The 19,622-nt window shown below is 37.3% G+C and overlaps 2 protein-coding genes across 4 annotated transcripts in view; one reads left to right on the top strand and one right to left on the bottom strand.

Moving 5' to 3' along the window:
- The window catches only part of ADAD1 (adenosine deaminase domain containing 1), a 120,359-nt gene that overhangs the window by 25,247 nt on the left and 75,490 nt on the right, over window positions 1-19,622 (bottom strand). The gene's annotated exons all lie outside the window — the stretch shown is intronic.
- Window positions 6,503-11,357, top strand: IL2 (interleukin 2). Its single transcript, XM_047857538.1, has 4 exons — window positions 6,503-6,683; window positions 6,774-6,833; window positions 8,978-9,124; window positions 10,972-11,357. Exons 1-4 carry the CDS (start codon window positions 6,537-6,539, stop codon window positions 11,080-11,082), a joined length of 465 nt encoding a protein of 154 aa, XP_047713494.1. The 5' UTR covers window positions 6,503-6,536; the 3' UTR covers window positions 11,083-11,357.

The following is a 19,622-nucleotide window of genomic DNA, read 5'->3' on the forward strand; positions in this document are numbered from 1 at the left end:
GTCTAAAAAGAACATGGCCTAATGTACTTATACAGTGTTGTTAACTGCATATACAGTTGACCCTTAAACAATACTGGTTTGAACTGCACAGGTCCACTTATATAAAGATTTTAAAAATAAATACAGTATTATACTGTAAAGGTATTTTATCTTCCTTATGATTTTCTTAACAACACTGTCTTTTCTTTAGCTTATTTTATTGCAAGAATATGGCATACAACACATATAGAGTATACGTGTTAATGAGCTATTTAAGTTATCAGTAAGGTTTCCAGTCAATAGCAGGCTATTAGTTAAATGTGGGGGCAATCAAAAGTTATACATGGATTTTCAACTGTGCAGGGGTCAGTGCTTCTAACCCCCACATTGTTCAAGGGTCAACTGTAATGAGAAACCCAAAATAACAGTGGCTTAAACAAGATATACTTGCTTCTCTTTTACATAAAAGAAGTCAGGAACTAGGAAATCAGAGTTGATTTGGCAGCTACATAAAATATTCACTATCACAGCTCTCAGCTTTAACATCCCGAGAGTATGGTCCCCTGTCCTTAAGGTCCAGAAGAGTTACTAGAGCTCCAGCCATTATAGCTACATGGCCACACTTCATTGCAAAGGGAAAGTAGGAAACGTGGTCTTTATGAGGAGCAGCAATATATCTAGCTAAAAATCAGGATTCTTTTTCTAAGCAGGAGGGAAGAATAGATATTAGGATGAAATTAGAATTTTCTACAACAAAAATAGAAGAATAGCTTTTCACAACCCCTTTGGGTCTGAGGAAAGTGAGGGATTTAGGAAGCTCTGAGGTGATTCAGTGTCTTGTAGCTGCCCCTACAGGACTGACTGGATGGATATGGAGCTTGTTCTTCCTTTAGTTAGGCTCTGATGCCCCAGCCAATGGGGGCCCTGGTGTGGTTCTATTCTCACCAGTGGGGTGTGGCACTTGAATTCCTTAGGAAACAGTACCACACAATCTAAATCTAAATCAGGCTATACTCTTTAAAAAATTATCATTTAGTTTTAAAAACAAAACAGCAGGCCCAAAATAAAGTCATTAAACCAAGACTTAATTCTAGCTTCATTTCTCCCAGGAATGGAATCTTAAACCAGTCAATCAGGAACTGTCTGATCAGCACCAGATAATCTACCTGATAGACCAGTGCCATCCCTAAAAGAAAGTAGCTTTGTAATAACCAACACATTTTTTTGTTTTGTTTTGTTTTGTTTTGTTTTGCATAGTATACCTTCCTTGTTCTTGCTTTCTCTGGATATCAAAGTTTTTCATTTTGTACAATTCCCCAGAGCTCCCTTCTATTTGCTAGATGGGATGCCGTCCAATTCAAATAGATTTTTGCTCAAATAAACTCTTAAATTTTAAAATATGCCTCAGTTTATCTTTTGACATTATGAATGATGGGACAATGGACTGTAAATGAATGATACACTCAAAGCTACTATAGAAGAGGGAAGAACAAATGATTAACAGAGAGCTTAGAAACAAAGTTAGGCAGGAAAGATGAAGATAAATGTAAATAATATATTTTTACAAGATTTTAATTAAAGCACTTATATTGGAGAGAAGAAAGCTAATATTTATGTGTAAGTTGCAAGGCTTAATTTTTAATGTACAAAGAAAATAAAGTCCTTAGTGAAATACATATAACCAGAAAAAAATTTCCTTACCTGTTTTGCCATAAGAGGAGATAAATGGATGTGAAAGTGCTTTATAAATATGAAATGCCTTGCAAATCTATTGCTATTACTGTCAGACTGTCCCATTCTACTTCTGGTAACTGCTGTGTGACTTGACATGTGTCTTATATTTACACAAAAATTAAAGTTCCAAGGGTTTGGAAGATACTCCCATTATTGTTACATTTAGGCAGTGAGGTGCCTCTTGGTTGCCAAATGCAGACAAATGCCTAGTGTGATACTCCCATGTCAGCCTTAAAACACTGTACTCTGAACGTCCAATTCAACTTAAATTCACAGTGGATGCAATCACTTTCTTTCTTCAGACATGAAAGAATTGTTAGGAGACATCAAATGCTCTGGTGCTTTTAAAAGGCCCAGAAAGAAATGAAAAACATGAGTAAAACCTAGCTTCTGTAGCTGTGTGAATTCAGCTGCTCTAACTTCTTAGAAATCCTGAAATTTCTCAGACAAGGTGTTGGGTAGGCGAAGGTGGATGATGCCTTGCCTGACTCATCAGCTATCACTGATAGAGTGAAGTGAGATGGAATAGTAGGCACAATCTAATTCAACCTTCTCTGTGTAGTCTAATGTACCTAGAATTTGGCATCTCACTATTTTACACCGGAAATATGTAAGATCATTAGGGGCCAGGAAGTCTTGGGGTTTTGCTCTAACTTCACCACTAACTTAAGAATGTGATCTTGGGAAAGTCACTTAACCTGCACAAACATCAAATTTCTTATCAGTAAAATATGACTCAATGAGATAATGAATTTGAAAATACTTTGCAAAATTAAAAGTACCATGGAAATAATTCTTCCATCCCAAAAGATTATGAACATCATTAAAATTTACCACATGGAAGAGCACAAGAGTGAGACTTAACTGTGATCCACAGATAGATTTACAGAGGTAAATCTATCATGGAGGACTATAGGTCTGATAAAGACAAAGACTGGGCACCAACCTATGCCTGAGGAAATTCAGTTTCTCATGGAAAACACAGAGATCATAGCTGAATACTCTCTAGGTGGTATGGAGAGAATTCAATAATATGTCCCTAAATACAGGGAGATAACTGTATCTTGAAAAGCCAAGAGGCCTGTAGAGAAACTAATAAGAGACACATTAATATGGGCATCAAGCTCCAGTCCAAATTAAAGTTTTACAAAGTGGGGGTACCTAGGTGGCTCAGTTGGGCATTGGACTTTGGCTCAGGTCATGATCTCGCCGTTTGTGAGTTTGAGCCCCACGTCGGGCTCTGCGCTGGGAGCTCAGAGCCTGGAGCCTGCTTCAGATTCTGTGTCTCCCCCTCTCTCAGCCTCTCTCTCATTTGCGCTTTCTCTCAAAATTAAATAAACACTAAAAAAACATTTTTAAGTTTTACAAAGTGATGGGAAAGGGTGAGAAAGAGAAAATTCTCACAGGACTTGGAGTCCTTGAAAGTCAGCTTTGCTGAATGGACAATGTGTGCAACTGACTGACCAGTCTCTTCAGTAGACAGCTTCAGGGATTGAAGCTTCCCTTTTTTTAAGTTTATTTATTTCTTTTGAGAGACAGGGAGAGAGAGAGAGCAGGGGAGAGGCAGAGAGAGAGGATAGAGAAAGAATCCCAAGAAGGTTCCAAGCTGTTAGCACAGAGCCCGATGTGGGGCTTGAACTCATGAACTGTGAGATCATAACCTGAGCCAAAATCAAGAGTCAGATGCTTAACCAACTTAAGCACTGCTGAGGCTTCCCTTTTTAAAGAACTTGGGCTACTCGAGTCTAAGAGGCTGAGTCACAAACAATGCTAAGCAATGAAAACAGCTTATTGAATAGTAGAATTTTATTTTCAAAGGGGAAGTAGGGGGTGTGACACATGCAGTAGCTAGCAGTCTACTACTGACTTTACCACCACTAGAGCCAAAAAAGCCAGCTGATGTGTCAGACATGTTAAAAAGTGAAAGTATGCCACAGTGTATGGTAGCTTTATCCTCAGGCATTTCAAGAAAGAAATTATAAGACCAACTTCCATAATGGTGTCTGTTATGTGTTAATAGGGATAAGGCAGGAGCTTAGGAATGGATTTTCTACAGGGTCCCATAAATGCAGCATATATTGACCCATTCTCTAATGGAAATAGCTGGAGAAATAGAAATACCAAGACTATGAGAACATCAAAAGCCTCATTGGAAAAGCCCCCACACAGAAAAATGTGTGGGCCTGAATTCTTCCATTCTGGAAGGGTAAAGGCCTGAGCTGATGATGCTGGGATGAAACACCGAAGTCTTTAGAGAGCAAAACAAGTATTATAAAGTTGACACACAGATCATTAAATAGCCTTTCCCTTAGAACTAATGCTCACTTTGTGGTTTTGATTTGAGAGGTAGAGAGAGGCACTTTGCATTTTTTAGTAATAAAAAGAAAAGATCATGATCATTTGTCTCTAACTTGTCTCTAATGTTTCCTAAAAGATCACTGATCGTTAATCTGGCTTTTCCTTCCTTTTTTTCCACCCGAGGAACTATAATGCTTACTTTTAAATGTTAAGAAGATGTTTTACATTCTTCAGAATGTTGTCTACCACATAAATAGTCCTAAACCATTTTTCTCTGCTTTTTGTAGGTATAAATGTTCCTAAGAATGGTTAACCGTTCCTGCCCACCACCTTCTTCCTAATCCTAAATTTACATATCTATAGTTTAAACATGTCAAAATCCAGTTTCAAGTCATGTTCCTTCTTCAAAATTCTTTATATCTACCTCTCTTGAGGTGGCAATTTTTACCTTTTACCCAGGATTACACTGGTCTGTGTACATTCTTCCCTATGGCACATCAGGTTCCTTAAGAAAGAATACAAGTGAGAAGAGTGGGCTATAGAGTCAGAATATTCTGGTTTCAAATCCTTGTTCTGCCCCTGACTGGCAGTCAGGGCTTCATGACCTATAATAAATTAGTTAACATATCTGAGATTCAGTTTTCTAATCTTCAAAATGGGAACCATCCTGTCACAGGTTTTCACAATGTTCTTTTTTCTCCCTTTCTATATACCTGAGGTGCTAGATAAATGTCTTTTTAAAGACTAGACACAAAATGAATTAGTAAAATTGGAGGAGTCACCAGCAACGCTTTGAGGAAGAATTTTCTCAATTATCTCCAATTTAAGTCAGAACTTTATGCCTCTACCATCATACTGGGGCAGTTAGTGCATTATACTGAGGACACAGTAACACATATCCTAAGTATCCTACCCATTCTACCAACTTTAAACATATCGATCTGATCTTATTTCAGAGCTACTATTGTTACACTCATAGTGCCCTAGATGCTGTAGTGGAGAAACCCAAATCTATTAGAGAGGTGAAAACATAACAAGTACAAACTTAAGGATTGGTTTACATACAGCGCATATAAAGTCTATTATAAAACTAGCATCAGTACTCTTGGATGCAAACCTTTTTCTGAATATTTGTTTGTCATGAGTTGTTCGTAATACTTTATTTTTTTTCGTAAAAGGCACTCCGAAATTGTAATGGATACCCCTTCTTAGTAACTTCTGTTGATTCAATTCTGACCTCTGTATAATAAGAATCATCTTGGAATAAATGAGTCCTGATATCCCTGCTCTGAGGACAGCTCTTATTCCACAAGGAGCATGCACACACAAACACCCCTACCCTATGACCCACCACAGCCTCCTGGGCTATTTTACTACCATCCCTTTCTCAGCCCCAGCCCCACTACTTAGGCCAGGATTGGTACACCTCATGCTTGCCAGATCATATTATCTTTCTCCTAAATAATGTCCAGAAATTTTAGTTAGTGGCTTTCTACAAATAAACTTGGGGATCCCTATTATTCTCATTTTCTGCCTTATAGTTAAAGAAATATAAGCAATCTGTTTAATAAAGAGAGAGAGAAATGAAATGGACATAAACTGAAGGAAAAGATCTAATAGCTCAGGTGGTCCTTGAGAACAAGAGGAAGAAAAAGCAACCTTGGTTCTGGTGACATTCCAACTCACCTTACATCCCCTTGATGGCCAGGAAAAATCATAAAGCAGCAAAAATATATGTGTCCAAAGCCCCCTCCCCAAAAGCAGCATTAGTACTCTTGCATGCAAATCCTTTCCTGGGTATTTATTTGCTGAACATCATATCCATTAAAAATGTGCAACAGATATTAAGAGATTAAAACAGATACAAGAAACATTAAAACTAAGACAGCACCTTAAGCTCAATGAGCATTTTATGTATTCTAGTCTTAATATTTCTCTAGCTGATTGTTTAAGAAGTAATCTATCACATATGCATTAGCTCAGTCATTGTGTAGATCAAAAGGTAAAACCATCCTGAACAGGAAACCAATATTCTTCCTGTGTAATCAACAAATCTAAAAATTTATTCTTTGCAACTATTTACTCTTGTCCACCATACCACAGTGCTCCACATGTTCAACACAGTTTTATGACAAAGAGAAAATTTTCATGAGCCACTTTTGTATCCCCACCCCCTTAAAGAAAGAGGGAGGAAAAATTGTTTCATACAGAAGGCGTTAGTTGTCTGAATTACAACTGCCACCTAAGTGTGGGCTAATGTAACCAACAGGGATTTTACCTACATCCATTCAGTCAGTTTATGGGGGTTTAAAGAAATTCCAAAGAGTCATCAGAAGAGGAAAAATAAAGGTAATGCTTTTTGCCACACAGGTAGAATCTTTGAAAATATGTGTAATATGTAAAACATTTTGACACCCCCATAAGATTTTTCCAGAATTAACAGTATAAATTGCTTCTCTGGTTCAAGAGCTTTCTATCAGCCTCTCTAACCACTACTCACAGTAACCTCAACTCCTGCCACCACAATGTACAAAATTCAACTCTTGTCTTGCATTGCACTGACTCTTATACTCGTCACAAACAGTGCACCTGCTTCAAGCTCTACAAAGGAAACACAGCAACAGCTGGAGCAATTACTGCTGGATTTACGGTTGCTTTTGAATGGAGTTAATGTAAGTATACTTTCTTTCTTACCAAAATTATTACATATAAGTTTTGAACTGGAGATCATTTTTTAATGAAAATATGTTATGCTTTCTCAGAATCCTGAGAACCCCAAACTCTCCAGGATGCTCACATTTAAATTTTACGTGCCCAAGAAGGTAAGTACAACTTTCTATGTTCAATTTATGTCTTAATAAAATTCAAAACGATATGAAAATCTGCATGCTGATTAGATTAGTAGCACCTCATCTGAGGAAAAGAAATTAATAACTTCAATACCTTTTTAAACCAATTTTGTAATGAAGTTTCTGGAAAATAGCTCTGCCTATATATTTTTTATGTGTATTTGTGTTTTGGGACAGAGGCAGTGGGAAGAATACAGTTTATTGCTGGGACAGTTTTAAAAGATTATGTTGACTTTTATTGAAAAATGTAAAACTTGAGAGATATTTGATTATATCATTTTACCATACAAATTATCAAAATTGATTTCAGAGAAGTCTATTTTAAAAAACACTTTATTGTTTTAGGAAAGATTCCTAAGGGTCTACCTTTGAGCTGCAGCATAGCAGTGACCAATAGCACAGTCTCTAGAGCCAGAATTTCCAAACTAAAATCCCAGCTCTGCCATGTCTTAGCTTTTGTGACCCTGGGCAAATTGCCTACTCTGTGGCTCAGTTTCTTATCTACTTATGTGAATGATAATTATATATATACTTCATATAGTTTTGTGAGGATTAATCAGTAGATGTAAAGTACTCATAACAGTGTCTAACATAGAATAAATAACATATAAGAATTAGCTATTAGTTATAGTAAAAACAAAATTCTCCCTGGGGAGTATAAAGTAAAAATTTGGACTTACACATCTTTTATGCCAATAGACCTAGAGACTTACGATGCTATATGACTTGGTTTCCAAGATTCAAAACTTTTTAAAGGCCATGGTATGCTTCAAACTACTCTTCTGAAAAATGAAAATAACTTAGAGATGCTTCTCCAATTTAATTAGAGCCATGTAACTAGAGGAACATAACGACACTAGACTGGTTTTTGAAGGAAATAGCTCCAAGTTGCTCATGCCAAAAACGTTAAGCCCTGCATTTGTAGTAGCAAGTTGAAAGGGCAATGGATGGAAATGTCATAAAATGTGTGTGGTGTAGTCCTCTCTCTTTTTAGAGATTGTTAGAAAGGTAAGATAAGATTATGTGCATAAGTTAGAAGGTGGTGAAATTCTTTGAAATCTAACAGTTTCTAAATGACAGCTCAAAATCTATTTGAAACCCAAAGTAATGTGATAAATTCCATTCATTTGTCCATTTTACCACCATTCTATGTTTGCAAAAAATTTTTTTTAGGAAGGGATAAAAACATTTAATTCGAAGGATGCTATGTTAATGCCATAAAGAAAAATAAATAAAATTTAATCTTGGCTCCACCTAGTCATGTGATCTTGGGAAAAACACTTAAATTCTGAGATTTAGTTTCCTTATTTGTAAAATGGAAACAACAATGCTGAATTGGTATCTCACAAAGTGGCTGTGAGACTTAAATGGGTTTATTTGGGAGAAGACACTTTAAAATTATAATGTACCACAGAAGTGTGAAATACTATCAATATAGTAGACCACGTAAGTAGATGGGTGGGTGTATATGTCTAAATGTGGAGGGCCACCCAAAAGTCCTTCAAAAATTCTAACCTTTTATTTGGTTGGGGCACATAATTTTTTAAAAAGTGCTTCTTAATGTACTTATTATAGAAAAATAAAAAATTGATGCAGTTATATGACTTGCTGTATTGAGAATCTTAACTATATAGTTACAACGGCCTAATCTATAAAATGTTGGGACTATCACAGCATATCCAAGAGCTCCTCTGTCCTTAACTTTCTATGATTCTCAACTCTTAGATTATCAAATACTAGAATCATATAATGTGATCCTATACTTCCATGTTGTGACTACTCTGGTTCTAATAATTTCTACACAGACTGGAAAAGAATTCTGCCTATATCTGTGATTTGCATTCGGGTGCAGAAATGCTAACTTTTGGCAAGGCCAAATTAAACTGAAGTTAATGACTCATTATTTGCTCACAGTTCAGGCTAAACATGGGTAGTTGAACTAAAGTTCTTCCAATTTTATAATGTAAGTTATATTGGTCCATCTTTACAGTAATGCTGAGAACAGGGATAATACTAAGAACTATACTGCTACTCCTAATAAAATAAACTTGAGATTAATTTCTGATTCTGACCTTTAGGGAAAACTGATCCAATAATTATTTTTATTATTATTCAAGGCCACAGAATTGACACATCTTCAGTGTCTAGTAGAAGAACTCAAACCTCTGGAGGAAGTGCTATATTTAGCTCAAAGCAAAAACTTTCACTTGAATCACATCAAGGAATTAATGAGCAATATCAATGTAACAGTTCTGAAACTAAAGGTAAGGCATTATTGTATTTGCTCTCCTGAAAATAAAACAAATGGAATCACATTTTAAAGTGATATAATGGTTTTGTTATTTGTGAAGTACTCATGCATTTTAAGACCACTATGAACATGAATCATTTTTATGGTAGACGATACATTGTGGAGCTAAGAAGTAAAAGCTAAAGGGTTTCTGTCCACCATCCAGCCACTAACAAGCCCCTACCCTGGCACTCTGTCATCTCTCTCTCACTTTTTTTTTAAGCTCTCTCTCACATTAACACAAAACTGGGAGTGGGAGAAGACAATTAAATTTCACAGAAAGAAGACAGGTTTTGTTACATATTTTAAAATTCTTTTAGATTGTTTTTCAGAACAACCAATACTGATTACCTGAAAGGCTTTTAAAATGGGGTTTCCCTATTATTTGGTTGAAGGACTAAGAGATTTATCTAAAAAATGGTAATCGTTAAAATTTAGGCCAATGGGCTAGATAGGTAACTTTATTTAGAGGTAATACTTTCAGGGATTTAAGTATTTTTAAATGCACAGGAAATATTAAATATACAAGGGACTTAGGATTTGTAGAGATTCATGGCTCTCTTTTTTCATCTGCCAAAAGTACAAACTTCATGAGTTAACAGGAATCCTAAAGAAATAGCATAATTTTAGTTACAGTAGAACCAAGTTTATAAAATTATGTAACTCTAGTTGTTTCCAAATAAGAAACAGTAGACTGTTTCTTTCCAACTAATTAAAAAAAATACATTGAGATCAATGTCATCTAGACATTGATGGACTGACATCTATGTCAAGAGGTTTGGTCTGAAATTTCTGACCATCAGAAAACTCATTCTCAGTTCTTGATGCAAAATTAATATAAAATTATGTGAAATTCAGGAAATGTATTTCAAAAGCAATCTATTGTTAAAAATTTAAACCTTCCCAAGAGGGGAGGTTTATTTAATATTTAATATTTAAATAATTAAAATGTTAAAATTTAAATAATTATATGTAAGAAGATATATAACACTGCAACAATTTATTTAAAGGAAATATTTATCTTAACTTTAAAGGAAATACGTTTCCAGGATAGGAATTACCTCAATTTAAAAAAGCCCTCTCTTCTATCTTGCTATATTTTAAAGTATTTTCTTTCTCAGCTAGAGGCAGAGTTGAAACAGCTCCTATGAGCAGAGGAGGTTAATTTCTAAAAACTCAGTCCATAGAACAAAATTTCTAATGTTTAGACTTTTAAAATTGGGAAACTCACCTGCGTTGATACTAAGGTGGAGTGGGTATGAGTATTTATGAGAATGTTCTTCACACAAATTTTCCCCAAACAAAAGCTTATCCTAACTTATTCTGGGCTGGCTCTATCTTTCTTTGGGGAACAATAAAGAGATTCACTAAAGTTAAGAGAAGACTTATGGTTTGAAAAAGTTTAATGTGCATATGACTGCATACCTGTAACCTACACTTAGATAAGGATACAGACATATGCCCACAGAAAAAGAGGTTTAATAACTTTCTTTTGCATGCAGCATTTAATAAAATATTTGTCTGGAACTGTTTTTACTTAAAATGTTTATTTTTATACAATTCAGGAAAAAAATTCTTGTATTCACTGAGATTGACAGAATTGACAAATGAAGAAAATCCTAGTTTTCATTTTACTATCACTTGGTATCATAACATACAATTTTTTGGTAGGCCATTTTGACCATCTCAAGAAAATGTGAATGATTAATATGTTTAGCATACTTGAAAATAAAGGCCATAAGCCTGTAAGATTTCAATGGAGAATAACTATATATAAGGGAAACTACCTTGAACTAAAAAAATTAAATTTTTCTCTTACAGGGATCTGAAACAAGATTCACATGTAAATATGATGATGAGACAGCAACCATTGTAGAATTTCTGAACAAATGGATTACCTTTTGTCAAAGCATCTTCTCAACGCTGACTTGATAATTGAGTGTCTCCTATTTAAAATGTATCAGGTTATTTATTTAAATATTTAAAATTTATATTTATTTTTTGATGTATGGTTTGCTACCTTTTGTAATTATTATTCTTATTCTTATGATAAACATGGATCTTTTAAGATTCTTTTTGTAAGCCCTAGGGGCTCTAAAAATTCACTTAAATTATTTATCCCAAAGTATTTATTTTTTTATATTGAATTGTTACATATAATGTCTCTGTAGATCAATTAATAAAATTATTTAATAAAAATAATAAAAGCCTAGCCATTTATTATCCTGGGAATAGCACAAAGTAAAAGATTTCTGAATTACTCATGTGAACTGATAAAATGTTTAAGATGCTTCTAAGAGTCATTCTTCCCTTGAAGATGTATGTGGAATAGGGAAATGGGCTTCTCAAAGTTCTTGCTTTCTCCTTTCCCCAGGTAGTCAGATCCTTGGTTCTAGTCTGTGAAAACCTTATCAAATTACCTACATGCCTCAGAGAAGATGTCAAACACACTGAAACTCTTCATACAATTGGTACGCCTCCCTATCTATTCTCCAACATCTTACCACTTGCACTCTGCACTCAGGAGGCTCACTTGTATGGCATATATATCAAAGTTCTCCCCTGTCCTCTGGCTTTTCATTAGGTCCTGCCACTGGGGAGCTCTGGTAGGATGTCTGAGGGACATAAGAGATTCCTTGACTCTCCAAGTGAAGTAACCTCTCAATCAAAGAACCCAGTTTCTCTCAAGACTTTTTCCTTCTGGGTTCTGCTAATTCTTCCATCCATTCCTCCCTTCAATGCTAGGGATAGTAACACTTCTACTGTCACTAGATCCAGGCTACTGCATTATCTCTCACAGCTTCCCTGTACCATGATCACAGCTTGGTAAGTGTCTCTAGTAGATCCTCCTTGACTTGTTTTGATATGCTATCTCTTTCCTGGCTCAAAGACAGTAATTATACCAGAAATAGCTCCAACAAATAGACCATCAAAATGAGATCTGGGACTGGATTCATTAGGAACACAATAATCTCTGAGATGTGCTAACATCCTGATTACTCAATTATCAATGGCAGCACAGGATGAAATGCAGATGAAGGGCAAGGTGTGAGATCAAATGGCCATGACATTTAATTGTGAGAGTAGCAAGAGTTATACAAATTGTGATTATTACCTAGATTCTTCTGATGGTCTCAAAGAGGAGTTAAAAATAACATCATAAATATACAATTTAAAACATGCATTAACAACCAGAAGTTTTTGTTGGCAGTTTTGAAGAAGTCCCTCATCCCCTGTAGTCACAGAACATCTATGACGTAAGACACAGCCAAGAGTCTGATGTAAGGTCTGCAAAGATATACTGCCAATTAAAATTTAAGTCTTCCAGGGGCTCCTGGGTGGTTCAGTTGGTTAAGCATCTGACTCTTAATCTTGGCAAAGGGACTGATCCCACAGTTTGTGAGTTCCAGCCCTGTGTTGGGCTCTGCACTGACAGTGCAGAGCCTGCTTGGAGTTCTCTCTCCCTCTCTCTCTGCCCCCTACCATACTCGTGCTCTCTCTCTCTCTCTCAAAATAAATAAACTTAAAAATTAAAAAAAAAAAGCTTAAGCCTTCCAGGTTTCTTACACTATGAATGGAGAAGTGAGACCCTGAGATATGGGATGTGGACATTTTGCCAGACATAGAAGCTGAGAATTTTAAGCATCCTATTGGCAGAGACAATTCCTTTTCTTTATAGTATACTTTCTGAGGAAAAATCATTCCTCTGCATAAAAACCTTCCAATGACTCACGAATTAAGGGAAATTTTCCTTAGAACTCACTTCTACCACCTTTAATTGCCTCTAGGCCTGAAATGAAAGTTAAGATCTCAACATTGCTGGGGCAGTGAGATAAAAAGTGTTTAAACCAACAGGGGTAAAATTAAGTCATGTTTGGTCTGATACAATTTAGAGAAGTTCAAATTCCCTGGGATTCAGAATTTAATGAGAACTTGCAAATGGCATTAATAGTTGGTTGAGTAAATTCTTGGACTCCACGGTGGCCTTTTAAAGTGGCATTTAAATGCCAGGATTCTCTGGAAGAAAGAGTCCAAAGAATCAGGGAATTAGAAATATTGGAATGGACCTATTATGTGCAATCTTCTCCTCTTGCCTAGCAAGACATTAAGAAATTCATTGGTAAGGGGTACACTAGCACCCACCACAGTTCTGTAGTGGTTTTTCTTTCTTAAGCCAGAAGTGACAGATGGTGCTGCAATAGAATTGGTTTCCCTGATCTGAGAATAATGGAATCCTGGACTGTTACAGGCCAGGTGACAGCATTTAGCCCTCAGAGACAAGGTGGAAGCAATCACTAAATAAACAATAGGGCAAAGTGCCAATCAAAGCATTTTGATTCAAAATGATCCTTAATGGTGACTGATTACAAGATCCCCCCAAATTAGAAGATTCTAATTCTTCTGGGCAAAAAGTGAATGCAAATCATAATTGGGATTCATGACCTGTTTCCAGTTCCCAGACTTGAGCCATTTCATAGACCTGGTCTCCAAGGAGGCTGGATCTCTTTAAGGAAGTACCCCATAATATGGCCACAGATATATACTGTGAAATTTTCCCCTAAACCATGCTGGAAGAGATATTTTCCAGGAAGATCATTCACTGAGAAATGGGTAATGTCTAGATGTTCTGGTGATTATTAGTTAATGGCTCTGAATGTACCCAGTAATTCTGAAACTCTACTGAGAGCCTCCAGTCAGAGAGCTTATGGAGGATCAAGTGAACAATGCAACATTACCCTGAATCCATCTCAAGAGGGTCCAAAGGGATCACAGATATTATCTATGCCATACCTCTGTAGTGACTAGGGAGGCACACTGTTCAGAACTACCTCCAAGATGGCATAGTTGACTGGTAGTCTTTAGCTATTGCCATTTGCATTTACATGAATGAGCAACAGAATACCTTAACTGTCTAGTCCCAAGGATATAATCAGTTCTTGCTCCTTTATAATTAGTCTGGAGAGTACTTGATCATTTTATTATTTCACAGAATATCATGCTGGCCCATTACATGGGTAATGTTATGCCAACTGGATCTAATGAGAACTAATAGTGGTAGTGCCTGAGCAAGGAACATGTTTGGTAGAAGAAGGGAGAGAAGTCCTGCGGAAGTTCAAGGGTGTAACAGGAAAATGAAGTTTCTAGGGGTTGAGTAGTTTCATACAAATTAAGAAATTCTTCTAAAGTGGAGGATGAGATGTTGTGCCTGAACAGCCCACTACAAAGAGGTACAAATCTTGGTGGGCCTCTACAATTTGGAAATACCCTACATATGTTAGTCTGACCCACTTGGTCAGGGGAGGTAACCCATTAGTCTGTCAGTTTTCAACCTGACCTACAGTAAGAAAGGGCTCTATAACAGGTATAGGCCTCAATTCAAATTCCCCAGCCAAATGGGCTTTATGACCAGGAGATCCAGGGATATTCAAAGTATTGTGACACAGATACTGTTAAAAGTCTCTAGAAAGTCCCTGGATAGTTTTCAAAAAAGACCATGCCCTACTGTGCAGGTAATACTTCATTTAAAAACATCACCTGGCTTGTGACAAAACCCTGGTAGAGAAAAATGCCTGACCACAGGACACCAAATTATTATGCAACCTGAACTTCACATCATGAACTAGTTACTAACTGATGTTCTGAAACATAATAGTGGGCAAACAAAGCAGCATTTCATCGTATAATGGAAGGGAGTAGGTTTGAACAGGTCCAGGAGGGATAACTAAACTTCCTAATCAGGCAGCTTAGAATCTCATGGTACCTGATTTAACCCCTCTTCCTCAGTCCTCTCCTTTGGTTTACTGGCGAACTTCCTTAATACAAATTAAAATAAAGGAGTAAGATCCTAGTTTAAAAATGGATTTGCAATCGATGTTATGATCAGCCAGAAGATGGATGATCCCAAAACTATAACCCTATTCAAAATTGTGTATTTGTCTATACCATGTGGAAGGATAAATGGACAGAGATATGAATCTAGAATAGACTGACTTATGAGAAGTGACAAAATGAGTTTGGTAAATGATCAGAGATTTGTAAAAGAAAATGGGAAAATGATGAAAAAGAGGTCTGGGGAAGAGGTATGAGAATGGACCTCTTAAATGGGCAGAGAATATAAAAATATTAACATACACTCTAAAAAAGGCTATCATTATTCAAGTGGAGAAGATGACTCTTTCCCAGTCTCTTTCCCAGGATAATCCAGTGCTTACTCAATAGACCCATGTACAAAGTGGCTATGGCCACAAGGATGGAGAGTGTGTATGAGCCCAATATGGTCTTTCACTCACAAATGCTGATCTGACTACTGCTACTGTTGAGTACCCAGCCTCCCAAAAGCATAAGCCAATGCTCAGCTTTCAATATGGCACAATTCCCCAGAAGAAACACTTGGCTATCTGATAGTAGATTGATTATATGGATCCCTATCCCTATGGAGTGAACACTGTTTTGTCCTCTAAAAGATAGACCTGTGTTCTAATTCATATGTTCTTTCTCTGCCTCATGTAGTGCAGCATGACTTTTAGATTTATGGAATGCCTTATCTATCACAACACTGCCTCCAAACAAAGAATATAGTTATGACAAAAGACGTGTGGCAATGGCAACACGGTCATGGATTTCACTGACCTCACTATATACTCCATCATTCAGGAGGGGCTTGAAAAGAGAGTGAAATGGCCTGATAAAGGTTCAGCTACCATATCTATTTGAAAACAATTATTGTGAAGAGGACATGTGGTCCTACAGGATGCACTATTTGTGTTAAACCACAGCCAAAATATGATAATCTCCCTCCACAGATTGCACAGGTCTGGCAATCAAGAGGCAGAAGTAAACATAGTCCCTCTCATTATTACACTTAACGACCCACTTGAAAATTTTTACCTCCAGTCAACAAGACCTTAGCTTTGTTATTTTTAAGGTCCTAGTGCTCAAGTAGGCATGTTTCTACCATGAATCTTGACTACTACCAGAAAATTGATTAAATGGAAACCAAGACTATGCTTTGGCCATGTGGGGACTTTCCATGCAGCTGAACTAACAGGTACATGACAGACTACTGTACTGTCCAGAGTGACTGATTTTGATGACAAGGGGAAATTGAGTTCCTGCTATAGAATAGAGGCAACAGCTACACAATAAGTAGCACTATATTTGGAACCCAGGAAATCCAGCAGGGCATTTTTTTGGACTCTTTTTCCAATAGTACTGGTCAATGGAAAACTGTACCAATCCCCCAAATTCAAGAATACCAAAGACTCAGATTCCCCAGAATTGAGATTTATAGTCCATCACTAGGTAAAGAATTTCAGCCAAAGTAATGGCAGAGGGTAAAGAAGAATATGCAAAGAATATTGGAAGAAGGTAACTATGATTATCAACTCTCATGACTAGCTATTGAGCAGAGACTCAAGTACATTTATTTTACCTGTTTTTCTCTCTTCTTGTCCCACATCATGTGAAATAAGACTTCACATAGTCTCACTTTCTTCATGTGAAAAATACTGGTGGTGTCCAACCATTGTAATTTCAGGAAAAGTATTCCTGAATTGATATTCACAATGATATCAGAATTGGTAGAACTTCATGTGTCCCCTTTGCTTGGGACACTTTTCTCCCAAATGAAGAGAGTACATGTTGAAGAATAAAGAGGTAAACTGTGCCAGATATCTTTCATTTTCCTCTTGACAACTCTACATCTCTTCCCACTCTCCTAAGCTGGCTTGTGTAGGATACATTTTCCTTGCTTTATGGTTTCTAGTTGAGTTTGGCCAAAGGGGATCCCTGGTAAGAGCTGGATGAAGGATCACCTCAGGATGGCTACATCACTAGACCAAAGGTCATTCTCCTCTAAAAGTGGTCCTTTATGATCCTGTCCTTAAGTTTTGGTAATCTATTCACTCCTCCTCCCTCAGGCCTAAGCGTGATAGCAGTTTCTCTATGTGAGGACAGCAACCAATACAGGCAGGTCTTACAGATTACATTCCTTAAGAGAAAGAATGTACACAGGAGACATCCTGGATTTTTATCTGAGGGTATGTTTCAAATTATGGCACAGAGAAATGGAATTCAAATGGTAGTTCCACAAGGAAATAAAAGTAGGAATTCAGGGTTGTCAAAGTAGATGGGATTTGAGAGCAAAGGCAACTGTGGAAAAGGAGCCACTACATCCAAATACAAATTCTTTCCAATGGCTGATCCATCAGCTGCACATGCACAACCAACCACTTGACCACTAAAAAATGGCAGAAAAGAACATGCAGGAGGCAAATGAGCTGTGTAGAGAGCTGTGTTGTGCTGAGGAGACACAGGTTGGAGTTTAAGCTCTGCCACGGGGAAAAGGTCTAGTAAGCATGTAAGTAAGGATTTGTAAGTAAGGATTTTTTTTTACACGTTTATTTATTTTTTTTTTGGGACAGAGAGAGACAGAGCATGAACGGGGGAGGGGCAGAGAGAGAGGGAGACACAGAATCCGAAACAGGCTCCAGGGTCTGAGCCATCAGCCCAGAGCCTGACGCGGGGCTCGAACTCACGGACCGCGAGATCGTGACCTGGCTGAAGTCGGACGCTTAACCGACTGCGCCACCCAGGCGCCCCATGTAAGTAAGGATTTAAGATGAGAAAAAAGAAGGTACAATGTTCTAAGTAAACAAGCCTTGAAATGAGGATGAATCTAAAATATAACAGCTCTAATAAAGCCTAAAACCAAACTTCAAAAGGATCAAAAGCAACTGCCAGATCCTACTTGCCTCCCTGAAGAAAATTTTAAAGATATTATCATCCAGACTCTCTATAATATTTCACTTACATGTGGCATTACTTAAAAAATTATGAGGCATACCTGCTAACACACACACATACTCAAAATTAAGAGGCAAAACCAGTAAAAAAAAAAAAAATCTCCAACACAGAATTCAGATAGTTAGAAGTTATTTAAAGTAACTAATATGTTTAAGAAAAGAATTTGGCACATATAGATGAAAATATAGATTTCTGCAAAGAACTGAAATCTGTTTGAAAAAATCGAGTGAAACATTCTACAACTGAGAAATATAGTATCTGAAGTTAAGAAATTACTAGATGTGTATATCAGCATACTAGACATAGCATAAGACTGGATTAGTGATCCAAAGACAGGCCAATAAAAAAATACCCAAAGTGATTTATAACAATACACCCCTAAGCCTCATTCCATGTTTTGGTTTGTTTTGGTTGAGTGTTTCCAGTTTGCAAACTGTCTTTCTGATGTGTGCAAAATATATTTATTACTACTTTGGTGATTTATAGTTTTATTTCTGTTATTTCTCAGCTTTTGACATGTGTCAAATTTTCATATTATAAGTAACCTCTAAAAGAACAGTATAACTAAAAAGTAATATAGCAGGAAACAAAATATTAGAAACATTTAACCTAAAAAAAAAAAGGTAAGAAATGAAGGACAAAGGGAAACTAAAGGAAGAAAGAACAAATGAGACAAAATAAATAGCAAGAGGAGAGACTTAAACCAAACGCCATCACAATAATCTCATTAAATAAAAATAAAAACTCGAATTAAATATTTTAAAATAAATATTACATTGTTTATATAAAATATACTTTAAATAGACAAGAAAGGATTAAAAGTAAAGAATGAAGGGGTGCCTGGGTGGCTCAGTTGGTTAAGCATCAGACTGTTGATTTTGGCTCAGCATGATCTCACAATTTGGGAGACAGAACCCTGTGTCAGGATCTTGTGCTGGCAGCATTGAGCCTACTCTGTCTCTCTCTGCCCTCCCCCCCCCCCGCCAAAATAAACATTTTTATTCTTTATTATTATTATTTTTTAATGTTTATATTCGAGAGAGAAAGAGACAGAGCATGAGCGGGGCAGGGGCAGAGGGAGAGGGAGACACAGAATCCTAAGGAGGCTCCAGGCTCTGAGCTTTCAGCACAGAGCCCGATGAGGGGCTCCAACTCGCAAACTGAATAATAAGCTGTGGTTATTTAGGGGTGCGATTCTGCGAGGCTGGACAAAGAACAACTAAGAGGGAAAGTATGTATCCTTAAAAATTGTAGTCTAAGGATTCTAGTCAAGATGGCGGCGTAGGAGGACGCTGGGCTCACCGCGTGTCCTGCTGATCACTTAGATTCCACCTACACCTGCCTAAATAACCCAGAAAACCGCCAGAGGATTAGCAGAACGGAGTCGCCGGAGCCAAGCGCAGACGAGAGGCCCACGGAAGAGGGTAGGAAGGGCGGCGAGGCGGTGCACGCTCCACGGACTGGCGGGAGGGAGCCGGGGCGGCTCTCCGGCCAAGTAGAACCCCGAGTCTGGCTTGCAAAAGCGGAGGGGCCGGGCGGACTGTGTTCCGGCAGCAAGCGCGACTTAGCGTCTGGGAGGACATAAGTTAGCAGCTCTGCTCGGAAAGCGGGAAGGCTGGAGGACAAAGGGAGGGAGAGCTGCTGAGCCCCCGGACGACAGAGCTCAG

Source organism: Prionailurus viverrinus, chromosome B1, assembly GCF_022837055.1.
Source record: "Prionailurus viverrinus isolate Anna chromosome B1, UM_Priviv_1.0, whole genome shotgun sequence".
NCBI classification, from domain to species: Eukaryota; Metazoa; Chordata; class Mammalia; order Carnivora; family Felidae; genus Prionailurus; species Prionailurus viverrinus.

What these genes read in the sequence shown, in the direction of transcription:
- IL2 (XM_047857538.1), top strand. Translation starts at nt 6,537, where the DNA reads ATGTACAAAATTCAACTCTTGTCTTGCATTGCACTGACTCTTATACTC. An exon ending in TGCTTTTGAATGGAGTTAAT is followed by an intron (nt 6,684 to 6,773) that starts GTAAGTATACTT and finishes ATGCTTTCTCAG; the next exon opens with AATCCTGAGAACCCCAAACT. An exon ending in AATTTTACGTGCCCAAGAAG is followed by an intron (nt 6,834 to 8,977) that starts GTAAGTACAACT and finishes TTATTATTCAAG; the next exon opens with GCCACAGAATTGACACATCT.